The 21,690-nt window shown below is 37.0% G+C and overlaps 1 protein-coding gene across 22 annotated transcripts in view; it reads right to left on the bottom strand.

Annotated features, from left to right (window-relative positions):
* Window positions 1–21,690, bottom strand: part of FHIT (fragile histidine triad diadenosine triphosphatase) — a 1,458,892-nt gene that overhangs the window by 772,421 nt on the left and 664,781 nt on the right. For all 22 annotated transcript variants that reach the window (XM_060307532.2, XM_060307526.2, XM_060307530.2 and 19 more), the window contains one exon: window positions 6,486–6,606. In XM_060307532.2, the coding sequence (XP_060163515.1) occupies window positions 6,486–6,606 (121 nt within the window). The remainder of the gene's footprint in view (window positions 1–6,485; window positions 6,607–21,690) is intronic.

Below are 21,690 nucleotides of genomic sequence, written 5' to 3'. Positions count from 1 at the left end.
CAGCTCATCTCACCCCACTCACAGCAGGGCCTGAAGCTAGGAGGTAAATCCTATAATGCAGAAGCAGTCAAGGTCAAAGGAAAACAGTCACAACTAAGTAATTAAGCACAGGAGCCAAGTGAACCACAAGACCACCACTAGCCAGTATCCTCACCAACCGATAGGCTACAAGGAGCCAGGGAGAGATGGTGGACAACAGGAAGGGGCCTGGCTGAGGTCTAGAGACCAATATGTACATGCCTCAGGCACACTGTTTCATGAGTGAGTCACCTTTATTTGAAGGGGCCAGGGCAAAAGGTATAAAATCCATACATTTTTCTCCATCCAATTTCAAATGTTCCTCGCACACACACATCTATTAAAGCATCTATTAATCCCTTCGTGTCAGGGGCCAACAATCTATCAGTCTGTCTATTATTATAAAGACGCCAGTCTCAGCTCCAAGAATGAAAAAGAAACTTGGGAGAGGAAGAGCCTTGGCAAGGAGGGCCCCTCTTTCTCCTCTGCTACCCATGACAGTTACTGCCCACTGACCCTGCATGCAGCCTCAGAATCCTACTCAACACTGTGAGCTCACTACCAACTGAAGAGATGGCATTTGAGATAAAACAGATTTGCTCTCTGTGCAGTAATTCCTCAGATGACAGGTCGAGATAGATGACAGTCACACAAGGTTTGCCTTGCAATGGGGGTTGGCAGGATCCTCTGTGGCAGGTTCTGGACACTGAAAAAAGATGTCAGTCAATTTAGTGAATGATGAAAGCATCCAAGAGCTTCCTGTGTTCCTCCTGACCAATGCCATCAAAAACTGGTTCTAGCTGGAAGCAATGTACTCTAATAACCCAAAGGTAGGTGCACATTTATATGGAACTCTTTCCCATAGAAACAGCATAAGAACACTCTGAATAATCACTGCTACATGCAGATATTTTGAACACAAAAATCTGCCAAATAAAATCAAGAAAAATATGACCACAAGAAAACCAACTTTCCCCATTAGAGCTCAGGACAAAGGACGCACGATCGGCTCTGAATATCTCTCCAAGGTATTTTAAGCTAGCTAATATACAATAGGCTTACACAGGGTAAAAAAAAAAAAAAAAAAGGCATATGCTTAGGGACATTTTAAGAGCAAAATATCTATCTTTAGTAATAAAGATTAAAATAGTGCTTGCAGTCACTTTATTTGTACAGGGAGGTTTAAAAAGAAGCTCTTTTGAGAAATGAAAGATCATCAGATCGCTAATAACTGCAGTTTCCTGAACAATTAAAGAAATTCACAAGATTACAATCTACTCAGGAAATGACAAATATTTCTGATTTTTACGGAAGGACTAAAAGGGCACTTTTATCTATAGCATCTATTCCATAAGAAGCACTGTTATGTAATGAAGCTATTTTTATTATCTGTTCCTTTATTTCAAGAGTATTCAATACGGCAATGGTCTGAAAACAGAGAAAATTTAACACTGCTTGGGAAACCAAGGTAAAATTTTGTGTTAAAAGGCATTTGCCAGATTTTTCTTTTTTATCTATTGAAGTTGGACCTTAGAACACAATTTCCCTTGTACCAAACTTTTGTTTCTAATATGTCAGCAGAAATGTCCTTTAAGTTATATAGTCTAATTCTTCACAAATACACTTTGTAAGGCTGTCCTCAATGCATTATCCTAACGTGGCTTGGCCCAGATAACATTCTGTGTGCGATGCTCCCGCTTGGAAAAATCTGCTCTTTTTAACAACTGATTCAATAAAGAGTTGACAAATGATTTGTATAATATAGTATGGCCAGCAAGCAAGGTTTATCTCTGTCATTACACAACACATTCGACCCATCTGCAAACGTGGCCGTGTTCCCCTTACATTAGAGCTCCATATGCCATTCTGAAGAGCAATCCGAAGATCAATACACTGTCTGCTGAAAACAACAGGACATAACAAATGAATAATTTTATTTATAATAAAAGCTCCAGTCCCCAAATGGATTCCACTAATGTTCAAATTCATTTTTCATGCTGAACTCAAGAAGAGAGGTAGACACAGCCCGATGCAAGGGAAGGGGAGTGAAGTATTAACTATATTGGCTCAAATTTTTTCAAGCCACAAACAATAGCTGGGCTGCACCAAGGTACATGAATAAAACGTTCGCCGCCGAATTCTGAAGATGCAATCTCCAAAATGCTTCTGTTCTCTCACCAAGACTCGCTGTAAAGCATTTTCCAGTAACAAGAAATTAATAGATTAAAGACATTCTGACATATGCTTCCACGGTGTTGTACCACAGAAGCCAAAGCCTATTCAATAGGCTTTAAACACTGTTTGCAATGAGCAGGAGTGTTTGCTTTAGGTGGGGACAAGGAGGGGTTGTGGCTCTTTTGAGAATGAAGCAAATAGTCTTGCTTCAAAAACATATCTGCAGTCCCTGATCTTACAGTTTTTTTCCTCCTCAGAAAGATATAAAAAAGTCAGTGAGCAAAGTCAAAAGAAAAAAAGGGTAGAAGAGGGGGGAGCAAAATGTTAGAGAGAACACAAGTTCAAAGATGACATTTACAAGTCTCTCTTGAATGGCACACTCCCCAAAGGCCACCTGAATACTCTTGTTAAAAAGAGATCATCAAAACTACAAAATACAATTTTCCGGTTCACATAAGATAGCAATATACTGCCCTTAAAATACAGACTTGTCCATTGGCCAATTAACACGCTAAAAAAGAAAAAAAATGGAAAAGAATCTTTTCCCATTCACTGCATTTAGACTTAACTCAGCACACTCATAACAGAAAAGTAAACAGGACTGTAACTGACAGAGCATGTAGGGAAAGTTGGGAAAATACAGCTTGAATAAGATACTAAAAAATCTGGAATAAAATGGTGACAAGACAGGGCTTTGTGCATGGGAAGACTGAAAAAGCAGGATTTCAGTCTTAACTGAAACTATCCACATGCTCCTCATGTTTACAGATTCACTTTAAATTCAGCCAACATAATACTTTTGGGTTCTAAGAAAACGAGAACGTGCAAAGAGTAGGTTTTGCCCCCACCCCTTCTCAGGAACTAACGATTCAGTGCAGAGACAGACAGAAATGAACACATTTCTGGTCTGATGCAGACTGGGATCAGTGTTTGGCATGATGCCTGGAACAGAGTAGCTCAGTAATAAACTGTTGAATGAATCAACATGACAATAAGGAACCAAGTGTCACACAAAGGATGGAATATTTTTTTCCTAAGAGGGCAGAACAGGTATCGATGCACTTTAGCTGAAATGAAAAGGATGGGAAGGATCTCAAGGTGGAGAGAGAGGCAGGGTAAAGGATGGGGAAAAAAACAAGTAAAGGGAAATACAACACTTGTTTAAGGAAATAGTTGGAAAGTGGGGAGGTTAAGTCAAGATAATGAAAATCTTTTAAAAGGATGCTAAGGAATTTGGACTTTATCCTCAAATAAAAGGAGATTCATTATATTCATCAGTGGTTTGTTTGCAAAAGAACAGGAGAGTGGTAGCATCGGAGCTGTGGTTTAGAGTGAGGTGTAGGCTGGGCTGGGGAAGTCCAGGGGTAGAGATGGTACAAGAAGCTAGATGACCTAGAAGACCCACAGCAAGGGGCTTACCTAGGGCAGGTAGGGTTAGAGCACTCGGGGATTAAAGCCCACTGCAGCCATCTCCCCATTTATTTTATGAAACATTAGTGGGCAGAGCCATCCACAGCTTCAATTCCCAAATCTCGGGACAAAAGAATATCGCTTTCTGCAAGCAAATGAGTAACTTATTAAGATTCTTCTCACAGGTGTCACCTAACAGAGTACCAAGGTAAAGTAAAATATAAAGTTTCAGAATCATCATATAAAAAGGATTGCCTGAATCCATTATCCACTGGCCCTGAAACCACTTTTTTTATTTTATTTTTTATACAGCAGGTTCTTATTAGTTATCTATTTTATACATATTAGTGTATATATGTCATATATGTCAATCCCAATCTCCCAGTTCATCCCACCACCCTGCCCCCTGCTTTCCCACCTTGGTGTCCATACGTTTGTTCTCTACATCTGTGTCTCTATTTCTGCCTTGTAAACCAGTTCATCTGTACTGTTTTTCTAGATTCCACATATACGCATTAATATATGATATTTGTTTTTCTCTTTCTGACTTACTTCACTCTGTATGACAGTCTCTAGGTCCATCCACATCTCTACAAATGACCCAGTTTCATTCCTTTTTATGGCTAATATTCCATTGTATATATGTACCACATCTTTATCCATTCATCTGTCGATGGGCATTTAGGTTGCTTCCATGATTTGGCTATTGTAAATAGTGCTGCAATGAATATTCGGGTGCATGTGTCTATTTGAATTATGGTTTTCTCTGGGTATATGCCCAGGAGTGGGATTGCTGGGTCATGCCCTGAAACCACTTTAAACACTGTAGATGTAAAACAGCTTTACAGACTATACTGATTACAAAAAAGTTCCAGTTCTCACTGCTCTCATCCCCAGAAAGGGCCGGGTCCTTCTTGCTACCTTCCAAACACACTTCCAAACATTTAATACAATGTTCCCCTTGTCCTTGACATTTACTCAAGAGATGGTGACTGACCAAGACTCATTTCCAAAATGACAATCCCAGTGCCGTCTGAAACAAAACTAGTCGTTATTCACTAACTGTTCACTATGAACATTTTCCTTGAAGTAGACACCTCAACTTTACTTGAGTTCAAACACATATATGACCCGTCTATGCATCACACTTTCAGAGTTGGTTAAAAAGACCATGAAAAATCAAGTTTCGTACTATCAAGAAACAAGTTAAAAAATCACAAAGCAACGTTCATTCCATTATTAACCATTTTTTTAAAAGTGCAACTCTGCAACTTCATGTTCTTTCAGTCCAAGGCATTAAGATTTGTTCATCTCAATTCACATTTTCATCCCAAGTTCCCTCAGTTCTCCGACAAAAGTCAATTAAAAATGGCACCCAACGAGAGATGGCATTTAAACAATATTCTTTCAACACTGGAATTCTCAGACATTTTGCTTAAAAAAATATTCCTCAAAGGAAAACGGCAACCACAAACTTGCAACAATATCAAATGAGAAAATAAAATTATTCTGTTATTTCAAGAACTTCGAAGTCTTTTAGAAAAACTCAATATAAAATTGGTATACAACTTAAAAATTGTTGTTTTTTATCCTTTCTAAATCATTCTAGTTTTTTTACTTCAATAAACAGAAGAATGTAATTTTCTAATCTTGTATACTTATAATTTTAAATATTTTTATAAACTTAAGAGTTAAGTATTATCAAGAAAAATGTATATATTATTTACTAGTTTATTGCTATCATCATTAGTTTTGTAGATTTACAAAATTTAGGTTAAAATTTCCATTCAAGGAATTTGAGAGTCTACCACAGAAATCACAGTTACCTTTTGGTGCATGTTTTGTTAGCTGTATTTTTTTCAGTGTACAATAGTTACGTGGCCAAGAAAGACGATTATTCATAAAGTTTTCAAGCATTTTGAAAAATCCCATCGGAAAAAATATAACTTACACTGGAAAAAATTTTGACACATTTGTAGATTCAGAATAACTGAGAAATCTATTTCAAAGTAGAATCATGCCTCAATGTGGACATGATCATTATCTTCGAATATGAAATTTTATACTTTGTTGCCCTCTGCATAGTAAATTAAATTAGGGGGGAAAGAGAAAAAAAAAATTCTGAGGAATCAATACAAATGTCATATGCATACAGTCACGAGGGATAATTTCAGTAACATAAAAATAACTCTCCAGAGCATTTCACCAAATCCTGCTTCTCCCACTGCAAAGAATGAAGCTTCTACTGAAACTGATGGTCAATGGAAATAAAATACACTACCACCAATGACACTGGGCAACAATCTAGAAGCTGGGATGTTTTCCAAGAGAAAATGCCATCTCAGACCCTAACGTGAAAAAAATATTTTGTAAGTATACTTATGTGTTTGAATTTAATTAAAATTCATAGCTTGAATGATCTCCAAGAGGTAAACAAACCAAGTCAGTCTCAAATCTTCACATAATCTTCACATAACCTTACTTCCACATCACAAGAGGGCCACCCAATCTCTATCTTACTATTAAAATTCCCAATTGATAACTGAAAACAAAGTGCTCAGGATATTCATTGGGTCCATTTTAGAAGCACCTATTTATTTACACAGCTACCATAGTGAAAAGGTCAAGCAAAAAATCACCTCCAAAGCCACGGTTGCTAAGCAACTCTTTTCAGAAGTTCTGCAACAGTGATCAAGCATATTACTGGTGCCACCAACCGGATTCAGAATAAATGTGAATAACATCTTACCTGGTTCCTCCAAAGCGGGAGCGGGGACGATCTTTGCTTAGCTTTTCGGACAGATCCTCGAGGTCAATCCTGTATTTACTTGGTCTGTTAGAATCAGAGGCTTTCTAATTTTTCTCTTTAAAAAAAAGGATACGTCCAGGTACCACAGGTTTCCTGTTCACCAGGGCGAAGGACAGTTCTGTTTTGAGAAACACCACAGAGGGCTTGATGAGATGTTGGCCGAATCTGAATGACATTTCCTCACGGTTTGAATTCTGGAAGAGAAGATGATGTAGAAAATGGACATTTATAAAATTCAGTTGAGAAGCTCAGCGCATATACCACTTTAAAGAAAACAAAGTCCATTACTACAGATTCTTAGTTGTAAAGAAGACATCATTAAAGCTGTTCCCCATTTAATGTCCACTAAGATGCATTCTGGGTAAGTCCTCCTAAAATATTCCACTCTCTCTATGCTGGTTGGATTTACAGTTTTCAAGCAAAAACTTGTATGTGTCTTCTTAAACCCCTCTGCACTTCGGGAGCCACCTTAACCCAAATCCACTAGGTCCAATCTGTCAGGTACTATTTTTAACCATCTGTTTCATCATCTTCGCTAAGCTGAAAATTTTTATGGTTAAGCATTGACTATAAACCTTCTCATTCTTAAATAGGTACCTGTGGGGACTCCCTTTTCTCAAATGGTTTTATCTTTGTTTATACAAAAGCAATTTAGAAAAAGTATAAACACTGTTTGACCTTGTGTATAATTACAAAAGCATGTGGGGTACTCCCAGAGAATTACAGTAAAATTTCAAAACTTAAAGCGAAAAAAATTGAGGAAAAAGAAGGGACAAAATAGAGTTCAAGATGAAAACAATTCCTGGTTGATGCAGATGTATTATGCAGCAAGGTATGTGAAATGTTGCATATCCTGTTTTCTGGAGAAAGCCATGGGTTGAGGTAGTGGGGAGAAGACAGGAGAAAAGCAAGATTTGACACTTGGCAGCTAGGGTACCAAGGAATGATTTTCCATCAGTCAGTGCCTATACATGACAACGTTACTTTCTGAATGACTAAAACGCACCTTCCTTGGGAAATCACTTCATTTTTCTAATTCAGGAACCATCCTACTACAAAACTGATGAAAATCGAACCCCTCATGGGAAAACAGAAATAAGACTACAAAAAGGATGACATCAGAAAATGGAGAACCATTTTATAAAGCATACCAATAAATGTGCAATTGTTTAATGATGCTAATATTCTCAATGACCCAAAAGATAGAGGGCTATGCAAAATTCATCTACTTTAGAAGCACTCAAATAGCCGGAACTTAACACATTTCAGGTACAAAGGAATAGTATGGAAGTTTTGCCTCAGTGACACAAATACTGGTTTCTAGAACAATTACAACCATCTCACAAAAAAGAAAGGTCAGTAAGGACGTTGAAAATCATCTAACCCAGTGGTTTTCAAGGTGTGTTCCCTGGAGCAGTAGCATCAACATCACCTGGGGAAATCAGAAAGGCAAATTCTTGAGTCCTACTCCAAACCTATCAAACCAGAAACTCTGGGAGAAGGGCCCAGAAATCTATGCTTTAATCTGCCTGGATGATTCAGAACCACTGATCAAACCCAACTATTCTCCCAATCCTTTCCTGCAGAATCTTTGCCTGGTAGCTTGTTAGCCCAGGCTTGAACATACTCAGTGACAGGACATTCACTATCCATTCCTTCCAAGATTATCAGCTCCAGCAGTTATAGGTTGCCCTCCATACTAAGTCCATCTTTTTGTGATGGATTTATGCCTTGAGGGTTCTATGAAACAAGTATCATGCAAGTGAAAGTGCTTTAGATATCTGAATTTAACCTTTATTTATTCCCTCCAGTTTTTCTAGAATAAACATGCAATTCATTTCAATCATCCTACAAACAGCATTGATTCAAGTGCCCTAAAGCTATTTGTGTGGGGTTTTTTTGGGGTTTTTTTTGCCTGCCCAGCATCCATTTTCTGTAGTTTTGGCCATACCACCCTAATTTTTCCGTGGGTAATACCCCACCATATTCCATATGTTGGGCCACTCCTACTGCCTGGTTCTAGGGATGGGAAAGTGACCCAGGCATCAGTAGTCTTTTGTCACATGAGTGACTCAGGAGTGGACACAGGACAAAGAACGAGCCAATCAAAGGAAGGATATCCATGGAAGGATTACTGCTGATACTATGGGGATAAGGGCTTTCTTTCTTCTAAGATGCCAAACTGGTAGGACATGAACCTGGAAGAGCTAGAGGATATACCAACAAGAGGCTGTCTGATATTAGAGCCAACACGGAGGCTAGGAAAGCCAAGATACACAGAGACCCATACCTGACGACACTGTTTGAGCACCTGGATCTAACAGTGCTGGAAGGATTCTATGCCCCTGGAGTTTGTTTCCTCTAACAGATAATTGTACAGAGTTGACTTAAGCATAGGCTCTAGCTGATGAGCTACTACTATGAGTCCATGAAAGGCTCTCCTCTAGATTTCATTTTTCTTCTTATCATCATTTTCATTTCTTCCTCTATGCCCAAACTCGTTCCTTCCTCTCCCACGACAGGGCTTCATTTTTTTAAATATAATTAATGTATTTATAAGCTTCACGGCAGTTTTATAAATATTTTATACATCAAACATATATAGGGCTCTTGTACGTACTTTTTAAATTTGTACAGAAGTTGTATCGTGCTTTAAAACTCATTCTGCCTTTTTCTCTCAACACTGTTTTACAGACTCATTCATGTTGTTATAAACAGATGTAATTTACTCTTTCTCACTGCTTATTCTCTCACTGCATTCCACTGTCATTTTTCTTGTCCATTCTTTTAGTACTGAAGAACTAGCTTTCTCCAGTCTTTCACCACAAATAACACTAATGACCATACTTACATGTATTTCCCTGGGTGTCTAAGCTAGAGTCCTATTATTGGGTTTTACCTTAGGTATTGATACATACTTAGATTTTTAAAAATATGCACCATTTTGCAATCCTTGAAGCAATATATGCAGATTTCTATTTTCCCACATCTTTGCCAACACTTGGCAGTATCTGATTTCCAAGGTTTATTGATAGGCAAAAGGCATCTTTTATTTTTAATTAGCTTGTCTCCAATGTGATATGTGTACGTGCATGTTTCTCCTTCTATGAATCGCCAATTCGTACTTTGCCCTCTTTTGTATTGGTTTCTTCCCTCCTATTTTTGGATTTTTCTGGAGTCCCTTATATATTTAAATATTGATCTTGGTCTATTAAACATGACAGTTGTATTTTCACCATCTGTTAGTTTTTCTATCGTACACTCCATTGGACAAAAAGCATTCATCTTGATGTATTCAATTTTTTTTATGGTTTGTTCTCTGTGAATATTGTGAAACTAACACTTCTCTACCATAAGGTTACAAAAATGTATTCTTGGGCTTCCCTGGTGGCGCAGTGGTTGAGAGTCCACCTGCCAATGCAGGGGATGCGGGTTTGTGCCCCGGTCCGGGAAGATCCCACATGCTGCGGAGCGGATGGGCCCGTGAGCCATGGCCACTGAGCCTGCACGTCTGGAGCCTGTGCGTCCGGAGCCTGTGTTCCGCAACGGGAGAGGCCACAACGGTGAGAGGCCCACGTACCGCCAAAAAAAAAAAAAATGTAATCTTAAATTTTCATCTATCAGCTTTATAAATATTTTCATTCTTAACAGTTAGGTATTTAATCTACTTGGAGCTTTGTTTATGGTATGAAGTACAGAAATGGTTTCATTTTTCTCATTTTGTGAGCCAAATTTCCTAGCACCAATTGCTGGGAATGATAACACTGAGTTCCCATATGTACACAGGGGTGAGTCTGGACTTTATTATATTCTGTTTCTGTGCTAGATGCTGGAGAACAAGGGGAGACAATTTTTTTTCTCTAAAGGGTCAGATTCAGTCTGTTGTAACTACTCAACCCTATCATGGAAGTATGAAAGCAACCATAGACAATAAATAAAGGAATGGATGTGGCTGTGTCCCAATAAAACTTTATTTGTAAGAAGAGGCAGCAGCCTGGATTTGGTTTGTGGACTGTAGTTTGCCAACTCCTGCTGTATAATGTTCATGCTTTGTAAAGAGAAGGTGCTTCTTTATTTATTCTCTTAAATAAATTTTAGATTCAACTACACCCCTTCAAAAAGACTCTTGCTCAGGCATTGATTAGAACTGCACTGAATTTAAATTTTAATGGGCTAAATATGACATCTTCACAATATTCAACCAATCCATTTATAAATGCTACATTTATGCTCTATAATACTAAAATAAAACTCTTGTAATAGGGTTTTAAATTTCTCTTATATGTTTTATGAATTCTTTCTTAGATTTATTCCTAGATAGCTTTTAGTTTATGTCAGTATTGTAAATGGTATCCTATCATCATCATAGTTTATAATTGGTTACTCCCAGTACAGACAAAAGCTATTGATTTTTTTATGTTGTTCTTATAAGCTGGCAACCTAGATGAACTCTTTTATTGCTGTTAATAGTTTCAGCTGATTCTCTTTGGTTTTCTATATAAATGATTTTACTTAGAAATAATAATTATATATTTCATTTCACTTATTCTACTTGTATTTGTCTTACTGCATTGGTCAGGTATCTGGTAATACGTTGGTAAGTAGAAGCAACACAGGCATTCTTGTCTTGCTCCCAATCTTAACAGGAATGAGTTTCAAGTTTTGTTTTCTCCATTAAAAATGACATCTGCAATAGGTTTTTAGGAGAAAGCCTTTAAAAAGCTAAAAAATTCCCTATTTCAAGTTTGCTCAAAAGAGTTGATTTCATCTGGAAAAAAAAAACTTAACTTTATTAAATGCTTTTTCTTTATCATTGATCACCCAATCTCTCATTCTTTGCCATTAATGTGGTAAATTACAGTGAAAGATTTTTTTAAACAGTGAAACATCCTTTCACTTTTATGATTAATTCAACTTAGTCACAATGTACTATTTTTTAATAACTTGCTAAATTTGAATTCTCTGTGTTTTTCAATGTCATGAGTCAAGTTGGCCAATATTTTTTACCTGTTTTTTGTTTTCAAAATTAAACTTAATGGCTTGGCTTCTTTCTTTGCTCTATATGAAGTTTTACGAACAGGATTTTCTGTTCCTTGAGAATTAAATAGAACTTGCTTGTCAAACTGTCTGGGCCTCTTTTTATATTTCAGGGATGTGTAGTTCTGATTATCATTACAATTTATTTAATGATTGTTAAGTGTTTTCTTGCATTAATTTTTTAGCCATATATCCTTTTCACTTGTGTTCATCTGTACTGGTAAAAATTTATATATATTTTTAACAGATTATTATATCTAGCCTATGAAATTTTTCAAAGGACCATTTTTTGGTTCTTTGTTTTTATTAATTTTCTCTATTTTGTTCCTTATTTTCTGTGTTTATATTTGTGTCCCCCCTTTTTTTTCCTTCCTTATTTCTTAAGATTTACCATGTTGCAGTTTTTCTAATTACTCGAGTCAAACATTGAGCTTGTGAAGTTGCAGACTTTCTAGTTCTCTCTTCGGTAACAAAAGCTATATATTGCCATCAAAGTACTCCATTAGCTATCTCTCTCAAATTGTGAACTATTGTGCTTTTATTATCACTCAGCTTTAAAACTGTGCTATTCTTGTTATCATTTCCTATTTAACCTGAGGGTTATTTCATAGTATGTCTTTTCATTTCCAACGTACGGAATGCATTTGCTATCTTTCTATTAATAATGAGTGATTTTAAAGCACTATAGTTAGAGAATAGAACCTCGACAGTGTTGATTTATTAGAATTTGAGGCTTCCTTCCTGGTGCATTAAAAGTTGAAGCATGGGCCTAATCCACATGCCCTACAAAATATATGCTGCATTTGTTGACTAAGCAGTTCTACATACGTGGTACAGCAAATTCACTGTTTGTCATCCAAATCTTCCTCTGCTTACTTTTTGTCTTAATTGTTTCATCAGTTTCTGAAAACACTGCGTTAGATTTCTAACTGCAATTGCTTAATCAATGTCAAATGCCAGAAATTACTGCTTACTATATTATGGCACGTGCATAAGTCCCTGCTTATTTTATTCCCTTGATCTATTGTTCCTTTTTCATTTTGTATTTTACAACAGTAAATTTTTCCATCCCCTTATCTTCAATCTGTGTCCTTTTAAAAATTTTTTATAAACATTATAGCATTTAGCTTTCTATCCATTGGACAATCTGTCTTGATTAGTTTAACCTCCATACTATTTCATCTTTTTGTTCCACTTTTTTCTCCTTCCTACCTTCCAGGTAGATCAAGTTTTTTCCTACTGTACAAAAATAAAACATTCTATTTTGTTTCAGTAGTGGTTATTATCTTATTACAATCCATACTAAGGCTCAATTTCCCTGTCAATATCTAAAAGTAGATCCCTATCTCTGTCCTTAGCATCTACTTACCACCTTGGATCTCTCAGATCTCATCCTCCACCTTCCCCTTGTCCAATTTCTGATCTTTTAAAATAATATAGTGTTATAATTTCAAATAGTTATTGATATGCTCGTTTTGTTTTTTGGCTACTGCTCACTCCAGTGATATTTTTCATTTATCTTATTTTCAAAGGTCCACAGACATCCCCTTACACCAGGCAGCAATGGGCTCTGGACTACTTCCCCTTATGAATTTTAGCTCCCTCTTTGGTTTTTGCCTCCCATCCCGCACCTTTTTTCCAAAGCTCAACTATGCCTTTGAGTGAATATTTGTATATTTCAAAATTTTTTTTAGTGGACAATTTTCCAATTATCTACCCTATAATATTCCTAGAAACTAAAGTTGTCATTGCTGTCTTCTCTGTGTGTCCTCTTCTTACAAAGACACAAGTCATTGGATTTAGGACCCCCTCCAATCCAGTATAACTTCATCTTAACTAATTATATCTGCAAAGATCTTATTTTCCAATAAGGTTAAGTTCTGAGGTTCCTTTTAGCGGAGATATTATTTAACCCATTACAGAAAACTTTCCTGATTCCTACTGTTTGGACGTCTATTAACCTTTTCCATATAAGGTCTTCAGTTTTCAGGGGATTCTTTATATTCTTGGTCATTATTTTTTTCAAATATTCCCTGACCTCAGTTTATTCCTCTGCCTTCCAGGGATTCTATCTGCTGGGGTTCTGGAAGGTCACCCCAAAATGTGCCTCAGTGACATACGGATTATTTTGTATTAAAGCTACTTAAGAAATGGCCAATGCAAGTGGGACACTCTAACCCTCCTTTCTGTCTCCGTGAAAGCAGGAAATAAATCTCCCTTATGAAAGGTGCTTTGCTGGCATCGAGAGGTAGAAGAACACCCTCATCTCCAGAGACAGGGAATTCAGGCCAAGAAGCCTGCATAAACAAACCTTGTTACTTCTTTAATTTACTACCCGGAGCCCAAACTCTGTTTAGATTCTTCACTGATTGAACATCCAAAACTTGTTTCTTTGTCCTTTCAGTTCCTCACAAATTTATTGTTTCTTTGTCTAAAAAGTATAAAAGCTGCCTGCTCTGGCCACTTCTTAGGTCCTAGACCACGATGCACATGAACTAAAATTTGTTTCTTTTTCTCCTGTTAATCTCTCTCGTTATCAATTTTGTCATTAGTCTGGCCACCAGAATTCAAGAGGGGTAGAGGGGGAAATTTTTCCCTCTCCGACATATCTAACCCTTCTCTTCCTTCTCCCTCTCAAGTCTTTCTTCAGTCTTCTCATATTTTTTTTCTTCCTGACACCTTTGGGAGACAGCCTCAATCCATCTGACTGCTGATGAATATCAGCATGAATATAAGCCATCCACAATGCTGGTTCCTAGTGTTACATATTAGGCTTAATTATGACCCATCTGTCCTCTACTCGAGGCTACCCTGTCTCTCACTTCCCTCCTTCTCAGGCATTACTCTTGCCAATGAGCTCATTTATTTCTAGTGCATTTCTTCTCATGAGTTCAGCCTGCCAACAATTTGACATGTTAACTGCCCTCTTCACTGCTCCTTCCCTTTTGGTATGCCTACACAACTCACAAACTACCCTTTGTCGAGAGGAAGCATGAAGAGGTGGAATGAGTATTCAAAGCACACGCACTTGAGTCTTGGTTTTATCAATCCCTGATCCTCAGCAATTCACTGAACTTCTCACCCTCAGATATCTCACCTGAAACTAATGGATGACAGATACTGTATAGCACAGGAAACTTTACTCAGTATCTTGTAATAACCTATAATGGAAAAGAATCTGATAAAGAATATATACATATATTTTTGTATATGTGTGTGTGTGCATGTGTATATATATACACATACATACACATATACATATATATACACACACATGTATATATATATATATGTATATATATATATGTATATATTGGGTTGGCCAAAAACTTCATTCAGGTTTTTCCCTAAGATGTTATGAAAAACCCAAATGAACTTTTTAGCCAACCCTATATATATAAAACTGAATCATTTTGCTGTATACTTGAAACTAACACAACATTGTAAACTACCTATACTTCAATAAAATAAAAATTTAAAAAATGGTTGACAGAGTATATGATGCAAATCTCACTATGTCTGTCACATGACATAGGCAGCCCCAAATGGTAATATTTTAATATTTCCTTGCTCAAATCCAATTCTGCCTCTTCTTTAATTGTGGTAAAATTCTGCCCACTTGTGCTGCTAGCAGACATGCTTCCTCAAGTTTTAATTTCAGTGGAGAAAAAAATACTCCAGGAACTATAAACGGAACAAAGGTAGAGAGAAGTATAAGGGCCAATACTGTGTGATGGGAAGATTCCTGCAACTCCAGGATCGGAAACTGTCTGCAAGGCTGAGATAAATATTAAATAGTTTCCTCTCACATGAAAACTGCAGAAAGCAATTTTATTTTAAGCTAAAGTAAAATTGCTGATTTTTTTTTTTTTAACCAAACAAGAAGGCTGGATGTACCAATATTCTGTGGGATTCTCAGGGGAAAATCTTCTCCTGGGATCTGTTTCTTAATAAATGTGAAGATGATGGCTTCTGGCATCCAGAGAACAAAGTACTGAGTTTGGGACCTCAGTCTAAGGTTTAGGGTCTTGGTCTTATTAGTGGGCCTTAGCTAAGACAGACATAGAAGGGACTAGGCTCATTCCAGAAACAGTGACTGAGGCCTGCATGAGTCTCTATATAGACAATGACAGAGTATATTAATGAAAACAAAAGTCATGTTTTTAGCCAATTAATTTTTAAATTTGTATTCCTTAGTAACAACTTGTTTTGAACTAAAAATATGTGACTTCCAGGTATTTAATGAGTCTCCATTTCCCATCTTTTCAGCTACAAAAGTTATCTGTACCTTCTCTTGACCTCTCTACCTTCTATAAGTAATGAAAAGGTCTCTACTATTCACACTTAATTTTGTGAGTTGGTGAATTTGATTGGCCATTTTTTGATAGGGCTAGATAGGCAACCTAACTTGCAGTGGAAAAAGGTTCAACAGCCACAAAAGAAAATGTCCCAGAATGTGGAATTTCCCCCAGTAACAACAGTAGATAACAACGGCTCACTTCGGAGTAGATCAGGTTTCTTCCTGATATGCCTGCAAATGTTATGTTAACGTCCAACTAAGATAAGTGCCATACTCTCCTAACGTTGTCTCAAAAAAGAAAAGTCAACCCTAGGATGCAACTAGAGATGATCATACTAAGTGAAGTAAGTCAGAAAGAGAAAGACAAATACCATATGATATCACTTATATGTGGAATCTAAAATATGGCACAAATGAACCTATCTACAAAACAGAAACAGACTCACAGACATACAGAACCAAGGGGGAGGGGCTTGAGGGAGAGATGGATTGGAAGTTTGGGATTAGCAGATGTAAACTATTATATATAGAATGGATAAACAACAAGGTCCTACTGTATAGCACAGTGAACTATATTCAATATCCTGTGATAAACCATAATGGAAAAGAATAGTAAAAAAAAGAATATATGTGTATAACTGAGTCACTTTGCTGTACGGCAGAGACTGCACAACACTGTAAATCAACTGTACTTCATTAAAAACAAACAAAAAAAATAAGAAAAAGAAAAGTCAACCCTAGAATTTTTGAGCAGAAAAGGACCAAAAAGATGACTTAGACCTAGTCCTCTCATTTTAGAGATGTTGAGTAAGTCTAGCAAGTCAAATGGCTTAGTCAAAGTCACTCTGACCCTTAGAAGGTCTCCTTTAGAGGATACTATTTATACAGGAGACTATTTAAGAATTTCTCAAACTTGGGAATTTAGGACTTCAGGAACCCCACCTTCAGAAATGATGAATTAAAGTTAATTGTCACTTTAGGGGATTCCTTGGTGCCAAAACCACATGGCAATACTCTACGACAGTCAACTGGTGATCCAAAATATATGCCTGTTTGTTATTTTCATATTATTTCACTAAATGGAAACGCAAAATATAAGCTCCTTTTTGCGAATGTTAATCTTCAAAACCCAACAACTCAAGTTTGAGAAACTCAGGACTGCAGCAAAACAGGCCATGCTCTTGAGGATGTGAAATCCTAACCACCAGACCACAGACCACTATCCCATGATTACCTTTCCCTACAGTGAATGATTTCTTTGCGACAAGTGAAAAGTCTGAATATTTTCACAAGCCACATAGCAGGCTAGCTACTCGAAGTGTGGTCTGCTTGTCAACCACCTCTGCTTTACCTGAGAGTTGTTAGAAATGCATATTCCCAGGCTCGACCCCAAATCTACTGCATCAATCTGTATTTTAACAAGCTTCCCAGTTGTGTTATATGCACATTAAAGTTTGATAAGTACTTCCCCCAAGCACTAGTTCCAAAGCTAGGTTTATTGAAATTATCTTGGGAGCTTTCTAAAACAACAGATTTTTGAATAGAATTCTCCATCCTTAGCCCAACTCTCTAGCAGAACCTCTAGGGTGATGAGGTTAAGAACACAGCTCAAAGTACAGGGAACTCTACTCGGTGCTCTGTGTGACCTAAATGGGAAGGAAATACAAAAAAGAGGGGATATATGTATACGTATGACTGATTCACTTTGCTGTATAGCAGAAACTAACACAACATTGTAAAGCAACTATACTCCAATAAAAATTAATTAAAAAAATAATAAAGAATACAGCTCAAGGGTCAGTCTGTGAGATGGAGATAACAATAATACTTCCCAAGGACACACGTAAAGCATTTAATAAGTATACGATAAATGCCAGTCATCGTATTGTTGTTAGTATTTTACCCTGGCAAAAAGTAAAGGCCAATTTTATTCAGTAAACAGTTGTGATTTGTCAGCTAGTAAGCAAGTTAATGGCAAGTTGCTTGGAATAGTGCTTTTCATATAAATGGCATATAATTTTTAGTTAAGCAAAATTTTTTTAAAAAACACATTTTGGCACTACACTACCATTAGATGATTGTCAACCTCTCTATTCTACAGACAGAGCAATATCTGATTAAATAGACGTAACAGCTAACAGTTACTCCCTACTTACCTCATTCTAAGCAATTTCTTCATAATCCTCCTAAAAATCCTATGAGGAAAGTCCTTCATACATCGACATTTATGCAACTCTTTACTTCTCATGTATCAATTCCTAGATTTGAGAATCACTGTGTTCAAAGGATACTGACTCTTCAAGGCTATTGATATGTACTGCCGAATATCTCTCAGGAAATGCTTCCACAAATTTACATTTGGTAGTAGTACAGGGAGAAGGGCCATTTCCCCATAATTTTGTCAGCACTGGGCATTCTGATTCTCCAAATCACTAACAAAAATTTGTTATTATTTAGGAATATGATATAGTGAGAAATGACTTCTTCTAACTATCCTAGCTAAAGCAATCTGCTTTAGCAATCATGAAAACTGACATCTCCTAGGCAACCAAGGAGCCAGACATGATGAAAAGGAAATAATGTTCTTCTGGTTAAAAGAATGAAAAACTTGTATATATTTTTTTTACCTTGAAAAATAAACATGTTATTCCATTATGGCTGGGAGTGATAGGACTTACTTTAAAAATAATCTGTCATTTTTATATCCTGACATGACTCAGCAAATAGCAGAACTCTAAACCAACCCTAGAAAGCATGACCAATCCTTTTTGGGGGTCAGAAGAAGCCATACCGCAAGTAACTCCAGACACTTCTACTGATGAGTAAATATGTTTCTATTTCAATTCACTTCATTTAAAAACAGGGCAACCAAATGTTAACCAAAAAAGTACATACATTTGAAAGCTGCTGGCTAATGGATCCCAAGACTAACAACAGGAAAAATTACTTGTCATCTAACTGACGCTTTCAGCTGGCCAGGCTCTCAAACAAATTTTATTGAAGACTTGGAAAACAATCAACGTACATAAATGGATAGCTGGAGACATATATTCAGGTTTAGATAATTTATAAAACATTCTAAGCTTACAGGCACACATCAAAATTCCACAAAAGACAGCCTAAGAACACCCCACAGGAAGATAACAAGAACAAAAAGAGAAGACAGCTTAAAGTGTCTCAGAATTCAAGCACACAGAAGTGTACCTGTAACATTTTTATACAAAGAAAAAAACCCAAATTTTAGTAAAGTGTATTAAGTCATCAACCCATGGTGTCACTGAAGAAAATTTTTCAATTTTTAACAAGTCAGAAAAAAATACTCAAGCTCAACTATTTATAAACAGGAAACACACAGGTATTTGAAAATGCAAACTACTTCTTCAAGATCTCACTTCATCAACTACTCTGCTCCCCTCCCATCACTTTGTTTTCCAACATGTGCTTATGTAGCATCTCTAATCTTACTCTCACTGGTCCTTCCCCTTCTCCAACAAAGATTTTCAGGGATTGATTACACTGAAATAATCTTTCCTTGAAATGGTTGCTCCTTAAACTCTCATCACTTATTTATTCATTCAACAAATATTATGTACTTGTAATATTCTAGGTACTATTCTAGGGGTGAAAGTACCAGCCCCTACACTCACGGAGCATTCTAGGGGTAGGGTAAGGAGGAACGGCAAGTGGTGGAGACCACAAACCAGTCAGCAAGCAAAAACATTTCTGATTGTGAAGGAAATAATCAGGGAGCAAAAACAGGTAGTGACTTGAACAAGGTGGAAGTGGCTGGTTTAATGTCAATGGAAAGGGAACCTAACATTTGATCTGGGATTTGAATGAGGAAGAGCCCACTATATCTGAGTATCTGCGGACAGAAGGTTCCCAGTGGAGGAAACAGCAAATGCCAACACAAGAAGGAGCTTAAGGTCTTAGAGGAATGGAAGGAACAGTGGGATGGTGGAGTCTGAGAATAAAAAGCAAGACAAAGAAGTGAGGAGATGGGTTTGAAAGGTAGGCAGGGACCGGATCATGCAGGGCCTTGATTCGTGCTGCAGTCAGTGAGCGATGAGAAGCTCATGATGAAGAAGATTTAAGCTACAGTGTGTTCAGTTTTCAAATTTCAATTTAAAAAAAAAAAAGGTATTTATTATTGTACATTAAAATCATCTCAGGAGCTTACAAAAGGTCCTCATGCTCAAGTTTCCTTTCCTAAGATTTTTTTAAACTTCAGATATAATTCCTATACCATAAAGTTTACCATTTTAAGGCGTATAATCCAGTGGTTTTCAGTACATTCACAAAGTTGTGCAAGTATCACTACTATCTAATTTCTGAATATTTTCATCACCCCCAAAAGAAACTCCAGGTAGTTGATCCACGTTTACCCCTCCCTGCAGCCCCTGGAAAACAATCTATTTTGTCTCTATGGATTTGCCTATTCTAAACATTTCATATAAACAGAATCATATAGTATGTACCCTTTTGTGTCTGGTTCACTTAGCATAATGTTTTCCGGGCTCATCCATGTAGCATTTTTCAGTAGCTGATTCCTTTTAAAGACTGAATAATATCCCATTTTAAGTATATTCTACATTTTTTTAATCCATTAATCAGTTTATGGACATTTGGGTTGTTTCTACATTTTGGCTATTATGAACAGTGCTCCTATGAACATTCAGGCACAAGTTTTTTTTTGTTTGTTTTGTTTTGTTTTTTTGCGGTATGCGGGCCTCTCACTGTTGTGGCCTCTCCCGTTGCAGAGCACAGGCAGGCTCGGTGGCCATGGTTCACGGGCCCAGCCGCTCCGCGGCACGTGGGATCTTCCCGGACCGGGGCACGAACCCGTGTCCCCTGCATCGGCAGGCGGACTCTCAACCACTGCGCCACCAGGGAAGCCCAGGCACAAGTTTTTATGTGGATCTATGTTTTCAGTTCTCTTGGGGATATACTTAGGAGTAGCACTGCTGGGTCCTATGGAAACTCTCTAACTTTTAAGGAATGGCTAAACTGTTTTCTTTAGTGACTCCATCATTTTACATGACCACCGTCAATGAATTAAGGCTCCAATTTCTCAACATACTCACCAACAGCCCACTCCCATATATTTCATTTTAATTGGTCTGGCTGAGACCTGGGCATCAGGGTCTTTTTTAGTTTTGTTGTTTTTCAGAGTTCCCATGGTAATTCTAATGTGCAGTGAGGGCCAAGAGCCCCTTATTCCTGCCCATTCATTGCCAATTTCCAGACAAGTATTTACACCTACTCCCTGAAGTGCCCCAGAGCTCTTTGGACCTATTACATTCTTGCCACCACCCACCCCTCAATAATGACATCGGCTTTGTAGGTAATTCATCCAATGAGAGAATGAAATACAAATAAGGAAGATAAAACCTTGTATTTATGAAATACATAACCTTATATTTATATAATTATAACACGTATAATCTTGTATTTATATAATTATATATAACCTTGTATTTATATAGATATAATAGAGCTTTATATTCATGCTACATAAATATGTCATTTATTTTCAAAGAATAGTGAGCACACATATTAAACTATTTTAAAATCATTTCTGTGTATACATGTACATATAGGAAATTTAAAAATTAAGAATGATTTTCCTCTGAGAAAATGGGTTTGGAATCAATTCTACTACCTTTTCTGCATACTTTTACTTTCTACTATGACTAGGCACTGGAGAATCTATTTGAAGGGAATTTTTTCAAATACCCTTGTGTAATGTGAATTGCCAGCCCCCTTCTCCCACTGATCCACTGGAGGGATGCTCTTCAAAAAGAGCCCACCTTTTAAAAAAAAAAAAAAAAAAAAAATTGCTCCTAAAGTTCCTTTCATCAAGTAGAGAAAGATATAGGGAATGAATGAGTGACTTCTATGTGTTTTACATTTCAACTTGACCTTGAGTATTAAACACAGT

Source organism: Globicephala melas, chromosome 11 (assembly GCF_963455315.2).
Source record: "Globicephala melas chromosome 11, mGloMel1.2, whole genome shotgun sequence".
NCBI classification, from domain to species: Eukaryota; Metazoa; Chordata; class Mammalia; order Artiodactyla; family Delphinidae; genus Globicephala; species Globicephala melas.
The sequence above is the reverse complement of the archived record's forward strand: the minus strand, read 5'-3'. Positions and strand labels throughout refer to the sequence as shown.